This window comes from Pezoporus occidentalis, unplaced genomic scaffold (assembly GCF_034315485.1).
Source record: "Pezoporus occidentalis ecotype Australia unplaced genomic scaffold, CSIRO_AGI_Poc_V1 ctg259, whole genome shotgun sequence".
NCBI lineage: Eukaryota > Metazoa > Chordata > Aves > Psittaciformes > Psittacidae > Pezoporus > Pezoporus occidentalis.
This window is the reverse complement of record NW_026914491.1, coordinates 513,434-533,047: the sequence shown is the minus strand read 5'-3', so window position 1 is coordinate 533,047 and position 19,614 is coordinate 513,434. Positions and strand designations below refer to the sequence as shown.

The 19,614-nt window shown below is 49.0% G+C and overlaps 1 protein-coding gene across 3 annotated transcripts; it reads right to left on the bottom strand.

Annotated features, from left to right (window-relative positions):
• Positions 1-1,888: 1,888 nt before the first annotated feature.
• RPRD1B (regulation of nuclear pre-mRNA domain containing 1B) lies at positions 1,889-19,427 on the bottom strand. Of its 3 annotated transcripts, XM_062623825.1 has the most exons (8): positions 19,160-19,423; positions 17,853-17,982; positions 16,693-16,826; positions 14,661-14,773; positions 12,890-13,016; positions 12,163-12,338; positions 5,434-5,490; positions 4,207-4,334 (listed from the first exon to the last, which is right to left on the bottom strand). In XM_062623825.1, exons 1-7 carry the CDS (start codon positions 19,308-19,310, stop codon positions 5,458-5,460), a joined length of 864 nt encoding a protein of 287 aa, XP_062479809.1. In that variant the 5' UTR covers positions 19,311-19,423; the 3' UTR covers positions 4,207-4,334; positions 5,434-5,457. The 3 variants fall into 3 exon arrangements, with proteins under 3 accessions (XP_062479808.1, XP_062479809.1, XP_062479807.1); XM_062623824.1 differs by lacking the exon at positions 5,434-5,490 and having other exon boundaries at positions 1,889-4,334; positions 19,160-19,421; XM_062623823.1 differs by lacking the exons at positions 4,207-4,334; positions 5,434-5,490 and adding an exon at positions 11,759-11,955 and having other exon boundaries at positions 12,144-12,338; positions 19,160-19,427.
• Between the last annotated feature and the right edge of the window lie 187 nt (positions 19,428-19,614).

Sequence of the window (19,614 nt, the reverse complement as noted above, 5' to 3'; positions counted from 1 at the left end):
GGCAGACCTGGCTCTTCCTGAGCACCCCCTTGATCAGAGGCACCAGCAGCTCCTCACCCAGCACCCAGAACCACACAGAACCACAGAATGGTTTGGGTTGGAAGGGACCTTAAAGCTCCTCCAGCTCCAACCCCTGCCACGGGCAGGGACCCCTTCCTCTGGAGCAGCTTGCTCCAAGCCCCTGTGTCCAACCTGGCCTTGAGCACTGCCAGGGATGGGGCAGCCACAGCTTCTCTGGGCACCCTGTGCCAGCGCCTCAGCACCCTCACAGGGAAGAGCTTCTGCCTGAGAGCTCATCTCAGTCTCCCCTCGGGCAGTCCCAGCGCACAGAGAGCCTCGAGGGGCAGTGGGACCCGAAGGAGTTCAGAGCTCAGCCCCAGCACGGGGCCATGCTGCACAGCCCCACGGTGCAGAGCATTTGTCACCCAGCTCTGCTGAGGCAGGCTCCACGCTGCTCGATGCCTGCTTAAAAATAACCCCAGCTCTGCGGCTCGGAGCCGGGCCCTGCTAAGATAAACATCAGCACAGCTCTTTCTGAAGGTCGCTCCCATCCATCTGAGCTCGGCACAGCACGGCTGCCCTGGCGAGGAACCGGCTCCTGACAGCAGCCAAATGCTGCTGCCATAGCCTGGCACTGGCTCCCTGGGGCTGGTGTCTCCCCCATTATCCAGTATCCAGCACCCTTCCATACTGTTTGCAGAGCATAATGAACCACTCCGCGCCCCTCTAGCACGTCCACATCAGACAGGTGTCTGCCTCACACACCTTCTCCATCATCCTCTAAGGACTGCGAGAACAGTGTGGCCAGTCCTGCAGAACAGGCACCTTCACAGGGACATCTTCCCTGCACGCATCCTGCAGCACCCAGTGCTGCCCTGCACCGCCTCCCTGAGGCTCTCTGACGCTTTTGCCGTACCAGAGATAAATTACAAATTGAATATTTACAGCACCCATTGCACGGAACAATTTCCAGTCCAGCATTAGCCCAAGTGCCAAGGTGATGTGTTTATGTGGCAGGGAGACGTCCTTAACACCCATCAGCTCGCTGGAGATGCTGACTTCAGGAGCTCATTTCAGACTTGAGGACCTTTACCTTACCTTCTGTGATGGATCGACACTGGAGCAAACTCCATAAATCAGAGCACACGGGAGCGGGATGTGGTGGGACTTTGACATCCCATTGCCTCTGCACAGCCCCGAGAACATGGACGTTTTACACCCACTGAACACCTGAGGCACCGGGAGACAAAGCACGCAGTAACACCCCGCTGGCAGAGCTCCCACGGGAAGCCATCCCCCTTTTCCAGGACCACAGGAGACACCACAGACATGCATCTCTCGGTGTGCCCATCCAGCAGTTACAGCTCCAAGATCCCACCCAGGCCGGCCCAGACCCTCACACAGCCCCAGGAGGGACCAGCACCACTGCTGGGCTGTCCTGGCTCTGCTGCTCCACAGGTCCCCATCCTGCCGGGGCTGGACACACACAGAGACCAGTGAGGGGAGTGGTGAGAGCCAGCCAGGCACCCGCAGCAGAAGGGGCAGCTTTTGGTCAGTGCTCGTCTCTTCCCCTAAACCTCAGGACGTGGTGGCGGTGCCTGCACTGAGCCATTTAAGCAGCCTTTGGTAAACCTGCTAACGGCGGCATGCGGAGCCCTGCGAACACACAAGAAACAGCTCTGCACCTCCTGCTGCCCTCCAGCACCCTGCTCAGTTTGGCTTTTGTACTCTTCCACATGTCCCCATATAACCCGAATTCAGCAGTACTCCGCTGGCGATGGGACTGTCCATGGCAGCTCCAGGGATCCTCCATGTCCCCAGCCACCCCAGATCCAAGGGCAAACCCCATGCAACACCTGTGGGGCAGAAAAAGTCAAAGCACCACTGGTCAAGGACACCCTCTTTATTCAAAAATAGATATCTATGAGACAGTTGAGAATATACTGCTGCCACGACAGGCAGCCTATATGTCTAAATTAATTCCTACATCGGTTCATATACAGATTGAAGCTTTTGTTAAAAAACAAAAACAAGACACAGCTTGAGGGAATCTGTTCAACCTCGAGGCTGCCACCAGCTCACCAGAGCCCTTTGCCCAAAAAGGAAAACAAATAAAATTAAAACCCACGAGACTTCATTTAAATTAAGCAAAATAAACCACACACGTGTACTGGGGGAAAGAAATCCAAGCGTTTCCATTAAAACCCAACTCCCACAGACCCGCCCAGGAAGGAGCCCGCGGTGCCAGCGCCTCTGCCCGGCTCACTCTTTGATGACAGCTTTGTTGTCCTCAGTGACACACGTTCCATCACCAGCTGAAGTACTTGGTTCAGACAGCTCCGGGGTAGCCCCGGCAGCAGGGCTGAGGCGCTGGGTTGGGCTCGTAAGGTTTGGGGTTTGTTTCTTCCTCTTTGGCAAGAGCAGAGGACGCGCTGTGCTTTACCTACATCACTTTGGACCATGGGGGCTGCACAATCACATGGACTCACCGAGGGAACAGTCCTGCCACGGAAGGATTCCCTGTAAACTGAAGAGAAAAACCACGTTTCTGGGCTGGGCCGTGGGGGACGAGGAGACTCAAACAAGGACAAATGAAGGGTCAGGAGGGAAAGGATGAGAGCTTCTGAACAGCTTCATGACCAGCAAACGCTGCAGTACCCGTTTAACCAAGCGCTGAGCGGGCTACGAACACCCTGGGAAAGAAACTGAGGAGGATGCAGAACCAGCTTTGCATTTCCACAGGGCTCCTCTCCCCTCCTTGACAGGGAGGTGCAGACACAGCCTCACCTCTGCCACCAAACCTGCGCTCCCAGGTCCAGCGTTGCCAGGAACTGAAAAGGTTTTATAAAGGTTTCCTAGTGAGGGGTGCTAAACTGCAACAGAAGCGTTACCCAGACTGGAACAGAATGGTTATCCAGATTGGAATGGTTTTCAGTGATCAGAGCCCAGCTTGTCAGACCTAACACACAAGCTGAACTGGAACGCCAGGCACCGCACGAAGCCATCAGCCAGCAACAGAATGGAATTAAGTGTTTTACATTTGCCTTTTCTCCTTTTTTTTTTTTTGTCTTTTTTTTTTTACTTCTCCTGATTATAAAACTCCACCCACGATAATCTGTGACACAAAATTAAGTACATCCTTTAAGTACATCCTTCTAATATCTACACGCAGGGACATGGTACATGTGCATACAGGGTATGTGTATATATATGGGCCTATGCTCTATATAAATAAACATTTATACCACATTTAACTTCTGTGCATCAAACAACTTCACTAAAGCTATGGAGAGAATTAATAGAATAGTATTTTCAACGCAGCTATTCCAAGAGTCAATGAAGGTTCTGGTCACAGGGCCACCAGCAGCTGCAGTGCACCCTTCCAGCCTCTCCAGTCATTAAATCAAAGCTTTGGGAGCATCAGATTTTGTGTAATGAAGAGGAAAAATGTGGTATAAATCTAGGGCAGCTAGAACAGACCTTCCTTCCCCTCTCACCGAGGCAATTCCCAGCTCTGCGCTGCTCAGCCATGTAAGTTTTGAAGCTATCTCTAATTCACAAAGAAAAGCTGCTCATTTTTGTTGCCTGTGGTGAGTTTCGATTTCTGTACAAGCCAAACAGGAAGGATCTTCACCTCAGCCCCACACCACGGAGGAACTGCAGGCTTAAGAATAACATTGCTCTGTACCACTGCTCAGCAGAAGCCGCCTCCTCCCGCGGTGCAGCACGCGCACCCGGCCCTGGCAGCCCATCAGCTACTCCTGCTCCAGAGACCAGGCTCAAACCCAGTGAAATCGGGGCAGACTCCTCCAGAAACAGCAGGATACTTCTACAGAGGAGCAGTGTGATGGGTCAGCCTTCCTTTGGAAACAACCCAGGTATGTATGTACATGATTCACGCAACTTTTGTGGGGTAACGAGTGCTAAGAGCAAACAGCAACTAAAAAGTATGGAAAAACAGGAGAAAAGTTTGCCTAGATGGGACTGTCCCCACTCGCTGGGGAGCTCACAAAGCCTCGCTCTTCGCTCTCCCCTCAACGTGAGCCAGGGGAGCACGAGCAGCCAAGGGGCAAAGCAGGGTCTGCAGGTTCCTTCCCACTGGAGATCCTGGCGGGCCGGAGTTCCAGTCTACACCAGTCTTCTCACTTCTGCTGGTGGTATTGGGAACTGGGACACCGTTTGTTCTAGTCTGTTGAGAACAGGTCACCAGCAGATGGCAGAGGTGCCAGCCCCCCCGTGACATTGGGCAGCAGTGACAGATCGGGAAGGCTCTGGATGTGGGATTTCAGCTCCTTGCGGACCTGGGTTACCCGAGCAAGCTTCTGTTTGTATTCCTGAGGGAGAGAGACAAGAGAATGGAGATTAAGCACAGGTCCATTAACAGTGCTTTTAGCTAAGCCGTGAGTATTTTCCAGGTGAGGATTCCGAGGGAAGGTGGTGGGGCATTAGCTCTCAGAGCAACCATTGGCATGACCACAGACCCTGTCATCCGTGCTGCTAAAATGCTCTTTTTATGTCAAGCCTGATCAATTTTGACTATTTAAATAATCCAATTTTCCCTTTCAGGTCATTAAATTGAGCCCGAGTTTGGCTGTGAAATGGGGTCTCCTCCACAAGCTGTCAGACAACTCACATCAGCAACCCCAGCAGCTTACCATGCCACTGGCATGCCAGCAAACACTGAAACACACACATGATCATTGCATGTAAACCAGACACACTCGTCCACACTGGACTTAAACCAAGCAAAATGCAGAGACCAAAGTTTTCAGAATTTTATTACAGAGGGGAAAACCAGGAACCCCTCAAGAAGAAACTTGCAGTGGGTTTTCCACAAATGAGGCCTGGATTGAGCATTAAAAATCCAGCAAGAAATACTTATGCAGCTTCAACAACCTCTGTGATCCAAGAGACACAGCTAACAGTGACTAGTGTTTTGTAATGGGAAGACAGAGGAAGAGTTTGGACCCTGAAACTGAAAGAATGAATTGTACCTTGGCGAGTTCTGGGTAAGCCATTGCAGAGCAGATCCATGTCACCCAATGCAGAAGCTCCATTAAAGACTGATTTTTAGGTAACTTACATAAATGTTTAGAATCACAAAACTTTAAAACAGTCTCAAAAGCCAGGTTTTAATTAAAAGACAGCTGTTTAAGTAATAAAACCCCAGTATCACATCACGTCTTTTGGAATGCTCCCATCTTTACCCATGGCCTATTTTCCATGGCAGCTGCAGAATGCAGAAAAGAATGAGCTTAAAAATCACACACAAAAGGGGCTTCTATAGAGTCTGCTGTAATATTCACTCACTTTTCATTTCTTAATTACTTGACAAAGAGAGGAGTTTATCTTTGAAGATCAAATAAAACAAGGCACACATTTAATCACAACATCTTTCTGAAGCGTTTACAGCTTTAATCCGGCCTTTCTGACCTTCTCAGTGACGGAAAAGTCTCTTCACCTTCCCCAAATATCAAAGCGCAGCAGTTCCTGTGGGGTTACAAGCAAGGAGTTTACACTCGCTGTGTTTCATGACTTTGAATCAGAACAGTGAGAGCACAGGCAGCCTCCACAACTCGCATACCCCTACACCACAACTCACATACCCGCAACAGCTACAGAAATAGCCCATAAATTCCTGCCAGCACCAAGTAAGGATGTTCTGTAACAGCCTGTTTCAAACTTAAATCCTTTTATGAGGCTCAGGGAGTTAACTCACCACCATAACAAACACTTCTGTAATGGGCACAGGATATGGTCAAGTTCGACCAAAGCTCTACCAACTCTGTAAACCCAAGTGCCCTGTTCTGAGGCTGGAGGAGGGCAATGACAAAACCAGCTCAGGAGAAGGTGCACCCCTTCATTTAGGATTGTGAGGATTTGATTTAGTGAAAGACAAAACCAGGATCAAACTAACGACGCCTGACATCCCTGGCCATTCCATTTCGGGAAATTTCACTTAAACCAGGAGACAAGTCAAAAAAGTCACATTACAAAGACAGAACAAAACCAGGAAATCACCCAGATTTTTAAGCATGACTAGAGGATGAGAGCAGGTAAAGAGGCAAGCCAGGGCAGTGCTGCATTCCAACATCTTCCAGGCGAATGGGGAAGTCAGCGAAGGGGAAAAAAGTGGGCTGGTAACAGGAGTGTTCTGCTCCATGTGGGGCAGGGAGAGAGCAATGCATCAGCTCCTGCATGTGTGGGACAGAGACAGCAAAAATAATTACTATATTATTGTATTCCAAATGCTCACAGAGAGGAGGTGGAAGAGACTGGATCAGAGACTCCAGAAAACTGTCTTAAAAGAAGCAGTAAATTAAAAAGCCGTAGGTCAGGACTGTCAGGGAGTGATGGATATCAAGCCAGGAAAGAAAGGGCAGCACTTCGTCAAGAATGCCAGTGTCAGGAGTGAGTAGCTGCAGATTGGTTTTCCTGCAGAAGAACTGGAAAAGGAGCAACAACCCCCAAACCACTAAAGCCTCTGGCTCAGAAAAATGTCCCTGAATTCAGGAATGGGAACGATGTTCTAAGGGAGTAATCCAGGAACCAAGATTTCCTAGAAGAGATGAGTTCTTGCTGGACAGCTTGGATACACAACACAGCCTGCTCTGCATGCTTAACACTTTCCATCTGCTCTGGTATCAAAACGTTGTGTGATTTGTGGCAGAGCTGTTGGGGACACCAGAGCCCAACTGCCAGAGCCAGGCCAGGCAGTGCTGACCATGCTGGAGCCCCACCACACAGCATCCAGCAAGGGAAGGGTCTGAACATGGGCATCAGGGCAGAGCCTGGAGACCACCCAACCCTGCTGGGCAGCTGCTCCTGCCAGTGAGGAATCCTGAAGTCCTGCTGCATCACAGAAGCAGCACCTACGAGGAGGTGCAACCCTCTGCATGAGGTGCAAGGCCCGTTCACTTTTATTTGCCATCTGCCCTACTCAGTAACACACCTCAGCTGCTCTCGGGAACAGGCAGAAGCAGACACACATAACCCTCTCCCAGGCTCAGGGGCTTTGCTTTTTCCAGCTGTGGCCACATTCTGCCACCATGGACTCTGGAAGCAGATGTCATGGGAATCCATGCTCTTCACGTAGCCTATGACATGCTCTGAAACTGTATCTTGCAGATCCCTTCTTAAGGCCCCTCTGTTCTATAAAGCTGAAAGAATATGAAGTGTACTTGAAAGCAGCCATTGCCTCCCACAGTCCTGTCTGTGCCCTGTCTCCAGCTGATGGCCTTGCTGAAGGTCGGCTTTCGTTAAGATTAACAGTACTTGGATGCTATTTGCTTCTATTAGACAAAATAATGAGATCTTTGCTGTAAGCAGGAGTTTGAGGATGATACAGAAATACTCTGGCACTGTGCCACATGAATGCTTTTGCTAATCAACATTCCCTTCCTGTATGCAACATCCTACATCCACAGCAGCCAAGTGACAGATCCCAAGTCCTCAAAACAAATGCAAAATCAGAATTAAACCCCACTGAATGAATCTGACAGAGTGTTTCATTCACAGGAAGCTTTGCTTGAACCTTATAAAGCTGACTAAGGGACACAACAGGGAATTCCTTCCACACGACTCGGTTCACCTTGTCCAGTTACACAGCACAGACTTCATCTTATTTTAGCTTAGAGTGTGCCCTGGACACTTCCATTCCTGTGCCAGGTCAGGCAGTAATGTGTCATAAGTCATCACAGGAACTGCATCAACTGAAAACCAGCTGGCTGGGTGTTAATGAGGATCTAGAAAGTGAAGAGAAAGAGCAGCCAGTCCGTCTGCTCTGTTGTCACTTAAGCTGGATGTATGAAAGGGAAAGACCTCACAAGTCAGGGAAAACACACCAGAGGGTCAACAGAGATGGGGAAAAAAAAAGATAGTGAAGTTTGAGACCAAAGAGGGATATATGCTCATGTAAAATTTCTATTTAAAACCATGAAACACACAGCTCTACTACAGCAGCTCGCTTGGGTACCCCTTAGCTTTCGCTGCTTGCATCTTAGCCTAAAGTACTTCTCAAACATACTCACTAAAACATGTTAAATAAGAATGTCCCACTGACAGTGTATTTACAAGAAATGACCAGTGCGAAGAGTGCTGCGAAATAATTACCAAAAATGAGAAGTTTTGTAAAGCAGAGAGTCACGACCCTCCCAGTGAGTGCATGAACTACTGCCTGGCTCCCACAGCTCCCCCCTGCTACCCACATGCATGAGAAACACCACCAGTTTCCTTTCCTGGCAGAAAAACTAAAACTTCACCTCTTGATCCCTGCCTAAACCACTGAAATGAACACACCAGAGCCCAGGAATTCTTGAGAGGAAAGCTGCAGCCACAAAGGCATCCAACAGTGACATGCAGCAAAAGCTGAAGCGGTGGAAGCAGCACAGCAATAAATTGCACATTAACCCCCTGAACTACATCATCTTTCAAGATGTGCAGGGCCCAGAAAAGGCGGCTCAGTGAGACCGCACTTCAGCCTGCAGAGATGCACTGCCAAAGAGGCCTTACAAGTTCCTATGGGCACAGTTTTAACACCTTCTTAAAGGTGCCTTGAGGCCATGAATATTAAAAAGCCCCAAGATGTGAAGGCCCCACAGCTCCCAGCAGGATTCAAGTCACAACCTGTCAGGTGCAGTCAACAATCAGAACATTTCCCCTAACCCGGATCTTGGATACAGCATGTTCTCCATGTCTGCATACATATGCACACACACAACACAGCTGTGTACACAACACCCCCAACACAATGCACTACACAGAACAAACTGTACACGCTGTAGTATGTTCCTCACATCACCTTTTACAAAAGCAGATCCAGAAGTATTGGGAGGACACAGGGAAGAACTCACCAGCACTAACTGCAAATCAGAACAACTCCAAAAGCACATTCCCCTCTATTTCACTTTTTCCCTCTTCTCCCCATTAGATGCAAATAATTGTCCCCAGATTTCCTGTCATTACTGGTCATTTCAGACACAGCTTCCACACAATTTGCCCTTTTGCAGCTCTGCTTTCAAGTGGTGGTTCTAGTCCCATCTATTTCACTGACTTCCTTTTGCAGTCACCTGGTACATGGACATGGGAATTCTCCCCTGCATTTTCTGGATTTTTCCTCTCGCCTGCCATGCATTCAGGAAGAGCACACACAGGGCTTCAAAAGACAGTCCTTCCCCTTGGAGCTCTGCAAGCCCAGGTGCTAAAGGACAACCCCCCCAGCTGCCCTGAAACAGGAGCAGCCACAGCCAAAAATAACCCAAATCAGAGAACTTCCACTGGCAGGTAAATATGCATGTGAGAAGGGAAGCCACCTCACCTCACCCTTATGAACATCAGTTCTAGTTTCTAAGCCTGCCTGAGAAGGGATTTTATTTCCTGACACCTACTATTATAAAAGTCTCTGATGCTGTCCAGGCCATGGAATATCACACAGCAGCTGCCCGAGATGAAGCACATTTAAACAGAAATCCAGTGTTCTGAACAGCACCCCCCACCACAGCTTTCAGCGAGTCAGCCTAAGGAATAGTCACCCTTAAAAATATGCCCTGTCACAGGCTGCTCAGCATCAGCTTTGGTCCTGCTGCTTTTCCTGACTGTCAGAATTAAAGGAACTCTGCCTTTTCCTTTTACACTACAAGCACATTAACCCGATCTCACCCCCACATAAAGTAGTCCCAATTTCTACGCTTTCCACTGCTACCCTAAAAGCAGTTTGTCCATGTCATGATCTTCAGGCCCTGTGCCACCTCTCTCCTTTCAGATTTCCAGGGCTTCCCAGCACTATGCTGTTTTGACCCTTACACACCCCCGTCTGTATCCACGCTGAAGTGTAGCTCCTTGTCCAACAGCACCTTTCTCAGCAGTGTCCCTCAACTGAAGAGCTTTTCTCTGTGTCCCGGGCTTTGAGCATTATCCCACCAGACACACAAGACACTGAGTTTATGTATGTTCTGAGAATCTGCTGCGTCAAGGGACAGCATTAACAGGATTAGTAAGCAACTGCAGCTCTTTAGACTGCAAAAGCTGCTTTTCAAAAGACACAGATTAGCTACTTCCATTGTTATCACAGTGAAAGACTTTGCTTTGTGAGTAAATAAAGTGCAAAAAATATTTAGGGATTTCCAAATGAGAGATTTTCATATCTTAACTAAAGCCCTGAGCCACGTTACTGACAGAAACCCCTCTTCCCAAGCAGAGCCTTGGCTGGACTAGGACAGCCAAGTGAACAAACCACCTTCCACCTAGAAATGCCACCTCAGCTCAGAGCCAGGGAACTTACTGCACAAGAGAAAAAACTCACAGTCAGAAGCAGCAGAGATTCTGGAAGAGATCCCTCGAGAGAGCAAAGCACACGCTGAGGAGATGTGTATGATTACATTGGCTTAAGCTGTTTTCTTATTTCAGCTTTTGCCTGAGTAAATGGTTTGGTTTTTAACACGGTCTTAATTGCCACAGGAATTCCAGCTCCTTCTCATAAAATATTTTTCAGCACTACAAAGGACAAGCCGGGCTTATCAATAACGGCATGTGCTGCCAGCACATCAAAGACAGACAAAACTGATGAGCAGATAGAGCCTGTCACATCTGCAACCCACATCTGCCTCCATTTATTAACCTTCTACAGCCCAAGAAGAAAGGCAATGCTTTCATCAGGCAACAGCCCTCAGCTGGGATTTGACAGGAATATGAATTGTGCCTTCATGTCAAGGAGGAGAGTGGCATTTCCTGGGACTTGTTTGAGATTTCTACAGCACTAAGGCCACCTTGGTTTGGCAGCATGACAAAATCCAACCTAAATTGGTATTTAATCAGATCCAGATAGTTAATTCTTTAGTTTTCAACCTGGTAAAGCACTTGTTCACACTGAACAGTGGGCCAGCAGCCTGTCCTGCTGCCATCAGCAGGATTATTCCTGCTGTAGCTCAGCCTTTTCAGGATGAGATTCCTGCCTCGCCACTGTTACAATTTTCAAGTAACATTCCTTCCCGAAAGGACATTTTCCAAAACACAGCCCAACACAACTGTCACAACATTTCAGCGAGTGCATTAGAAATTTTATTTCAGCATTGTCATGATGAATCTCTCCATTTCACACTCTCAAACTGACTCAAATTTATGGCTTGTTCTGGGCTTTTCAAACACTGCTCTGTAACACTGCTGCCTATTCCTGCCTTTTTGAAAGAGTAAACAGCAATAGGTCTGCCATTTATAGATTTATATATATACTTGTGTTTCTACTAGACATGTGTCCTCCTTTCAGCAAGGGGAAAACCCCTGACCTCACACTTTCACTACATTCTGCTCATAAACCAGGTGCCAAACAGGATTTGGGTTCATAGCATCTTCCATACCCATGTCTGAAAGTGCCTTTAATGACTCAGCTGTTACACAGACACTCTGCCTGAGGAAATTCAGGCTAAACCAGCCGAGAGAGTTACCAACTACCCACTGCAGAGTCAGCACCTGCCTGGCTGATTTGGAAAATCCAGCTCTGGAAAAGCAGCATGCTCGCAGTCACAAGACTGTGAGGAACTCCAGCACAAACACACATGGGGAGGAAAACACTCAGAATGAAATCTGCCCCAGCACATGCTGCAGGGCTGCCAGAGGATGAGGTTTGTCATGGCAGCAAACAGCCTGTGCCTGCCACAGCACAAAGCTCCTTCCAGAGTCTCTCCCCTGCAGCAGCTCACACACCATCACAAGCTGCACGAGTGGCTGTGGCTGTTAAAGGATGGATACCAGAAGTTCTTGTTTGAACTTCATTCCCTTATCAAATAGGGGCTGGGAAGGCAGATGAGGGGCACTCACCAACAAAACAAGCAATAATAATAAAAAGATAATTATGGCAAAGGGAGGTTGATTTTTTGGAAATGGGGATTTCATTAAAAGGACAGGGTAAGTCTGAAGAAACTGAAAGAAAGGTAAGCCTTTCTTTCTTTAACAAGAACGGAGCTCTGGACCTTCCATGTCCCCCTGAATTAAACCTACTAGACTGAATGTCAGAACAGATTTGCCTTCTCCAGATTTGTTTCACCCCTTTCTTAACCCTGTTTCACTCCATATGGAAAGATAACACCCAGGATCGTCTCCCTTGAAATACCCACATCAGGAGTCAAGTGGGACCGTCGGCCTGCTGGCACTGGTGCCACCGGTACTCACTTCCAGCTTCTTCTCCTTCTCCGTGAGGACATCCTTCTGGTTCTGGGTGTACTCGATGAGCATGCGGGCGAGCTGGCGCCGGTCCTCCAGCTCGGCAGCCAGGCGGCCGTTGTACTCGGCCAGCAGCAGGCACGCCTCGTCCACCGTCTTCGAGAGGCGCTCGGCAGCCTCCTTGTCTGCAGGCACAAGCAGCAGGGCAGTTAGAGACAAAGTGTGAAACCTTCTGGCTTGGACACTGCCACGCGCACAGCAACATCTCGTTCACAAATACACTGTGGGCTTGACGGGAAAACAGGAGTTCTTATCACGGGGGATATACAGTAAACAGGCAGCACCGACAGCCCAAGAGCAGTGGTTGCAGACACCAACCTGACTGCATTTATCCTTGCAGAGATATCACTAACAGGGCACGAGGGGGGATCAAATTTATGAAGTCAGCCCCTCTGAAGAGGTTAATTACACTCAAGCATCGGGCTGTACTCTCAGCTGAACACACCAGGTGGGTTTCACATTTAATCATGGTGTGCACTTTGAGATTCCTCTTTTCTCTGAGTAGCTCCTGATGCATGAATACAAGTAAACATGAACTGCATAGTGGTCTGCACAGCTGGACGCTGCAAGCGTATACAATAAAGGACTGAATAAGTGACAGCTCCTCATATAAAGAAAAAAACACTCTGATTTCTAAGTTATTGCACCCAAATTCATTCACCTGCCAGTTTCATACCTGTTATTTTCTCCAGCAATGAAACATCCTGAACTTCCTGAGGCAGGGAAGCAATTTTCTGCCTCACGGTGGCATCTCCTGACGCTGCGTTTTCCAGGTCTTGCAGGGCTTTGATCAAGTCCTCAGTCTAGGAGACAAGTTGGCCAACATGAAAACCAGGAGCCACTAACACCGCTCCCTGGGGATGTGGCCACTCTATCTAAGGTCACCCACCTCCGGAATATTTGCTTCAAGTAACTTTGAAACTGTTGCTTCCAAACACAGGGAGTATTCTCCAAGCTCACAAGAACACAGTGCTTAGGAACTTATGTGGAATTCTAGTAGGTACATCTTTTTTAAGACTCTGCAGTAGGAAACTTCTCATTTCAATGAAGAGAAGTGGTCACTGCAGTCAAAGCTGACGTACTCGACCACACATCAGCCTGTTGTGCTGAATCAGCTGGAGCTCTCAGCTGAGCACCCCTGATGCTTTCTCTCAGATCAGCAGGAGCTACATCACTGTTTTGTTCTGCCCCCAAAGGCACGTTCTGAGACAGCAAAACCAATCTAAACTCATATCAGTCCAAACTGTGTTAGGTTTCCATGGTCAGAAGATTTAGCATTAGTACCTGGTCACCTGCCATGAGCTCTGATGCCACAATAGCTATCCCAGCTAAAACAAACCCTGTCTTGTCCTGACTGAAGCTACCCTGAACCCCACTGATGTGAACCCCTCCACATCACCCCTCTGGCAGGTTTAGTGCACTGAGGAAAAACGTGTCACCTTAAATGAACATACTTGGAACATCATAACCTGGCTTAAATCAAAAGGATGTGGATGAGCACAGCCTCAGAAGGAGCTCCTGACTCACCACATCTCCTCCCTTCTCAGAAAACAAAACAAGGGAGAAAGAGACTCCCTGAGCAGGAGAAAGAAGTGCCCTTGTCCTTGAAATGGGACCCCCCACCCTGCAAACACCCTCACTGATGTTTAAACCAGATCTCAATAGTTTGAAACTATTAAAAACACAGGGGAAAAAAAAAGGTAACTATTTTTTAGCTGAAAACACTGGAAGTCCATGGCGCACATTTACTGCTTCTTTGCAAACTGCTGATGGTTTCCAACAGTAACAAAGACAACGCTCATCATCACAAGAAACCATAAGCTGTGAGGCCTGTGGAGGTAAAAACAACAAACCCCCTCACTTATTTCTTTGACAACTGTTATTTATTGTCATTTTCCAGTGTTTAGTTACCAGATGGATGGTGTGTTTTCTCAGCCTGTTCAAATACACAAAGGTTTAACTTATGCTTATTTTTTAGCCTCAAGTAGGGTCAGAATGACCCTCTATTTCATTCTGATTCTTTCCACACCACTAACATTAGCCTCAAACCAAATTCCTCGGAACTGCTTTTCCCATTCTATTAACAGTTGGGCTTTTTAATAGCTCATGGAAAGAGATGTCCTACAAAAAATAACCAAGTTTTAGCCCTGGTAAAACTCTGGGTTTGAGATCACACACTGATCTTGCAAAGAATTTAAACACAGTCTGATGTCCCAGCAGTCCTCTGGGACTCTTCACTGGCAGTGACCCAGAGGTCACTTCAGCCTCCTGAAAGCACCCAGAGCAGCACCAGACTTCAACATGAAGAAGAATCTGTTCCATTTCCCACAGACTTCAACCCCAGCTGAACCTCCCAGGAGCACTGCCCTTGTTGGCAGCCCCACCTTGTGGCTGCACCACAGGAGGTGGCTTTGGGAACTGCTCCCACCCAAAACCCGTCCACATACCAGCAGTGGCCCAGCACTGGGGTCTTGGGGCGAGTAGCTCCCGGGGTAATCATCATCTTCCTCCTCCTGTATTTGCTGAAAAGTCCGTTTCAGAGACTTCTTCTCCTCTGTAACTAAGGACACACATACGCAACTCATTTGGATGCCGGATCTACCCACCTCAACCATCTCTGCTTCAAAACCACAGCAGCAGATGCTCTGATGGTTAAGCTCTCTACAGAGAGGGATGACCACAGGTGGCCTCTAATGTTGGCATTGTATTCCAAACACTCACACGCAAAACAGCAATAAAGGTTGATTTTGCCATATACACAATGAACTGACAAGAAGGCAGCAACAGTCACATTCATGGAAAGGCCTGCTCTGTTCCCTCATGCAAGAAATATCACATCAGTACCTCCTATTACCCTGGCAAGAGCTAAGTTTCTCACCAAGTGAAGTCCTGCAGAGGGCAGTTGTTAAAACATTGGTACGTCTTCAATCTGTTTCCCACAGGGAGAGGTCTGTTACCCTCAGAAGGGTTTGATTCTATGTAAATGTTTTTAAGTTGCAAAGGTAACAGTAGCAGGGCTGGTTGATGCCAAAGGGAGGAGGAGACAGAGCAAGGGGAGGCTGCCAATCCCCCAGGAAATCCCTGCCTGTTCCTTGGACACACAGTATCATTTCTTTAGATTACACCTTAAACGCTTGTGAAACTCCTACCTGGATACCTTGAATTAACAGTTTCAAATCCCCAGTTAATCAGTTCAACAGGAATTTCGGCATGTAAATCCTCCCCTTTCATGACAAGAGGCTCCTATGCACTGCACCCAGGCCAGAGGGAAACCTCAACACCAGCTAGTGGGTCTAGGCAGGTACAACTTGCACCTTCCACCCCTCAGAACAGAGACCTCCTCTGTGCTGATACAGAGCAGACAACCCACTGGTCAGCTCAGCTGGTCGCCAGCTTAACCCGGTAACTCTGCTTGAAGCAGCATGTGAAAACCCACAAAGCTGCAGCCACAGGTGTATGTCTTCACATGTACGTCTCATATTAATGCTCATTTTCATATTCATTCTGCATTAATTACCATCTCCAGTAGACACATCTGCCTCTTTCACCACCTCAGAACAGCCCAAGGGCACTTCACTGATGCCTGAGCCAACTCTCAATATACCACACCTCCGTGGGAGCACAGCAAAACGTGGTCAAAGCAGCAACCTGATTTCAGCTAATCTGAAAACACTGACACTTTCTTCAGCTACAGAGCAACCAAATATCCCCTTGACCAAAACACTCGATTTTCAGTGACCCTGCCACAGGTTACTCATCTACCCCACCCCTTCACTACTGTCCGACCAGTTAGACCCTTTCAGACAAGAGGCAGGATCTGCCACAGCCGTATAAAAGCAGACTAAATGCAAGAAGCTTCTGCTCAGCTCCTCACATCTGTCTCATGCAGCAATAAGTTTCCAACCACAACATTTAATGATGTTAAATGATGCAAAGCTCATGTCTTCCCCAACTGACGTCAGCTGGTGTGAGAAAAGTGCCCAGCCCAGCTCCTGGGCATATATTCCAGCCTTCAGTTACTAAAAAGTCCTTGAAGAAGCATAACAAAATACAGTAACTATGTAAAATAAACCAGGATGAGAATAAAAGCACCAACAATACTGAATAACCCATTATAATGACCCAGCTGACCACTCTCAGAGGCAGTGGGACACTTTCAGTTCTCAAGGTGGATGCAGCAGTTCCCTGCACCCCTCTCACCTGTGCTCACACCAAAGGGCAGCCCCGGAGCAGTGTGGCAGACATAACCTTCAGTTCAACTTACTGCCACCCCCAAGTCACGAGGCAACGTATCTGCAAACTGGAACTGCAGGTTTAAGGAAAATCAGCCTCCTCTGAAGCCAGTCCTGAGGATTCCCCATGAGCAGCTCTGGCAGCAGCTCGGCTGCAGAAGCCCTGAGCTCCATTCCTCACAGAACACCCACTGAAACATGCATCAGTGTAAAACCAAAGCACATAAGAAAAGCAACACACATTTACCTTTAGTCTGGGGGCTATTGGAGTCTTCCATCGAGAGCTTCAGCTGCTGAATGAACTCACTGCCATACACACTCCTCTCTTGCCAGATGTTAAGCAATCGTTCCAAGGGCTTTTTGCAGCCCTCATCTGCTTCTCTGTTCAAAGATTAGAAAATAATTATGATTCAATTCGGAAACGTTCCTTATGTTTTAAGAGAGCATCTTCTAAACCAGCAGCTGCATCCCCTGCACTAGCTGCATGTTTGGAGAGAATCTCTCATACTGTCCAAGACAAACTGTGCAAAACACATTTGTGGCCAATTTTCCCCTTTCATTGGAACCAAAGATTGCCTGAAAGTGCCCCACATTCCTATCCAGAATAAGGGCAGGGAAAGTGTTGAAGGAAGAACTTGCCCTCATTCAGAATTCACAGGAAGAGTTATAAACCACCCCCAAGTTGACGTGTTTACAATTCAGAGTATTAAGCAGTTGTTTCAGTCACTAACATCCCAATTAAAAGCAGGTTGTTTGGATCATTAGGCACGTAAATACAGCCATACAGCACACTCACCCAGAAAGCACACCACTAAACACCCCGACACAGGGCTGTTTAGCTGAGATAATGGGAATTATTGTGCCATTTAGAGACAATCTTAGCTACAGCATAGTCCATTCCTAACAGGCTGGAAGCTGCATCACTGCTTCCCTTTTAGGCACCAACTTCTTCCTTCCCCTAGTGAGGAGACTGATGAGCAGACAACTTAAAACAGTACAAAAAGCAACTGCTCAAACCAGATGACCGAGGAGAACCCAGTGACCCGAAACACCAGCTCCTTCTGACAGTGGGGAGAGCCCTTCACTACGTGGCTTTAACACACACCTGCAAGTCCTCAGTTTCGGTGCCCACAGCAGACCTGCAAGAGCCTGTGGTAACAAAGCACACTGAGCTGCATGCAGGGAGCAGTGGGGAAGCTGTGAGGGGCTGGGTCACACCAGAATTTGCCCCAGGAGGAATATTAACACTAAACAGTTCCTGGCCACAAAGCAGTGAGAATCCAACCTCCACTGCACAGACTGAAACATAGCAACAGGACAACAAAATCCAACTGAATTCAACTTCGATTAACAGGAAAGCACATCTCTAGAGAGGACAGATGAAAAAATACATAACCAGCAACACACCTGGCAACGTGAGAAAAAGCATCCACAAGAACAGACTCGAATTCCCGGGTAAATTCAGGGCCTTTCCTCTTACTGTTCTGGATGACATCATTGGCCAAGTACAGGAAAGTGAGTTTCCTACTCGATTTTGCTGGGAAATGGAAAAAAAAGGGAGAGGGGAGAAGTGAGCGAGTTTGCGTTTGTTTTTCCCTTTCACCCAGACCCATTAACATGGTTTGAACAAAGTTGCTGAAAGCTTTTCAGTCTAAAAACGAAGTTCTAAATATTTCCACATTCCCAAGGCACATCCCAGGCCCTGAACAAGTGGTTCTTGTTCCCCTTATTTCTGCTGGGTTGTTGGTTTGGTTTTTTTTTTGAAGAAAACCATGTAAGAAATAACTTTCACACACAATTAAAACAAGATGCTGTAACCCACCAGCAAATTCATACAATAGACTTGCTTTTTCATTAACTTCAGGGGAAAAACCTCAGTACAGAACCACTTAATTCAGAGCCCAGCGGAATTGTAGGGGAAAGCTGGTGTAGACGCTCAACAACGTTCCAGGCAATGCTGGGTCAGGGCAATGTGACAACTCCTCCATAGCCCAGAACTTTTCCCACCCTGGCACCACAGCTTGCGCTGCCCTGTAGCCAGAACCGGTGGCAGATGCTGCTCTCCGGAGTGCAACACACACGAGGCAGAGAACAAAAGGCTCGTTTTCAGGGCAGGCCTTGCTCAGCTCTCTCAGCAGTTCATTTAATGTGCTATAACTGTAACCATTGGCAATTGCACAGAGGCTGCTCCAGGACTTACTACAGCATCACCTGCTCCAGGGCTGGGGACGGTGCCTGCCCCTGGGCACTGGCACCAACGCGGGCACTAGGCACCTCCTGCCCTCCTTAGGGGGCAGACTGAGAAGTTACCAACGGTTAACTTTAGTTAAGTGAACCTGCAAGGGATAAAGCACAAAATGCTCCTGGGCGATGCTGCTACACGAGTGCTGGAGATCTCTACACCATCCTTTACTCTGCTTATCTCCAACCCCTCAGTGCAACTCTACAATGGATAACACGAACCCAAAGGTACACAAACAAGGCTGCACACCGAGCACAGCGGGATCGGTACAGCCCTGCCCCACAGCCCGGCCGAGCCCCTCCGGCGCTGCGGCCCCAGCGCTCCCACCCCCGCTTCCCGGCTCCAGCCCTGCGCCCGGGGCCCGTTAAACCAAGCCCAATGAACAGCCACAGCGGCCGCAGAACGGGCCCGGGGGCCGGTACACGGCACACACCCCCCCCCCCGGGGCAGACCCGGCCCGGGCCGCGCGTACCTTTGCGGAGCTCCCGGTGCCACACGGAGACGATGGGCGCCGCGTGCTTGCGGTGGTGGATGAGCCACAGCGAGAGCGTCTGCACGCTCTGCTGCGAGTTGCTGAGCTCCGACAGCTTCTTCTCCAGCGCCGACTCCGAGAACGAGGACATGGCCGGCCCGGGCCGCGCTCCCGCCGCCGCCGCCGCCCGCCCGCACAAGATGGCCGCCCGGCCCCTCACCCCGCCGCCGCGGGTCGAAGGGCAGCATCCTACGGATCGCCGGAGGGGAACGGCGCCGCCGCCCGCGCGGCGGAGGGGAGGGGGGGGAGGCGTACAGCGCATGCGCCCGCTCCGGCGCATGAGCACTGCGGGCGGCCGCGGCTTTCCTCCCGGCGCGTGCCGCCGCCGGGCCCCGCGGGACGGGCTCGGCGCGGGTTCGGTGACGCCGCGTCCGGCCGGGGCGGGCAGGCCGCGG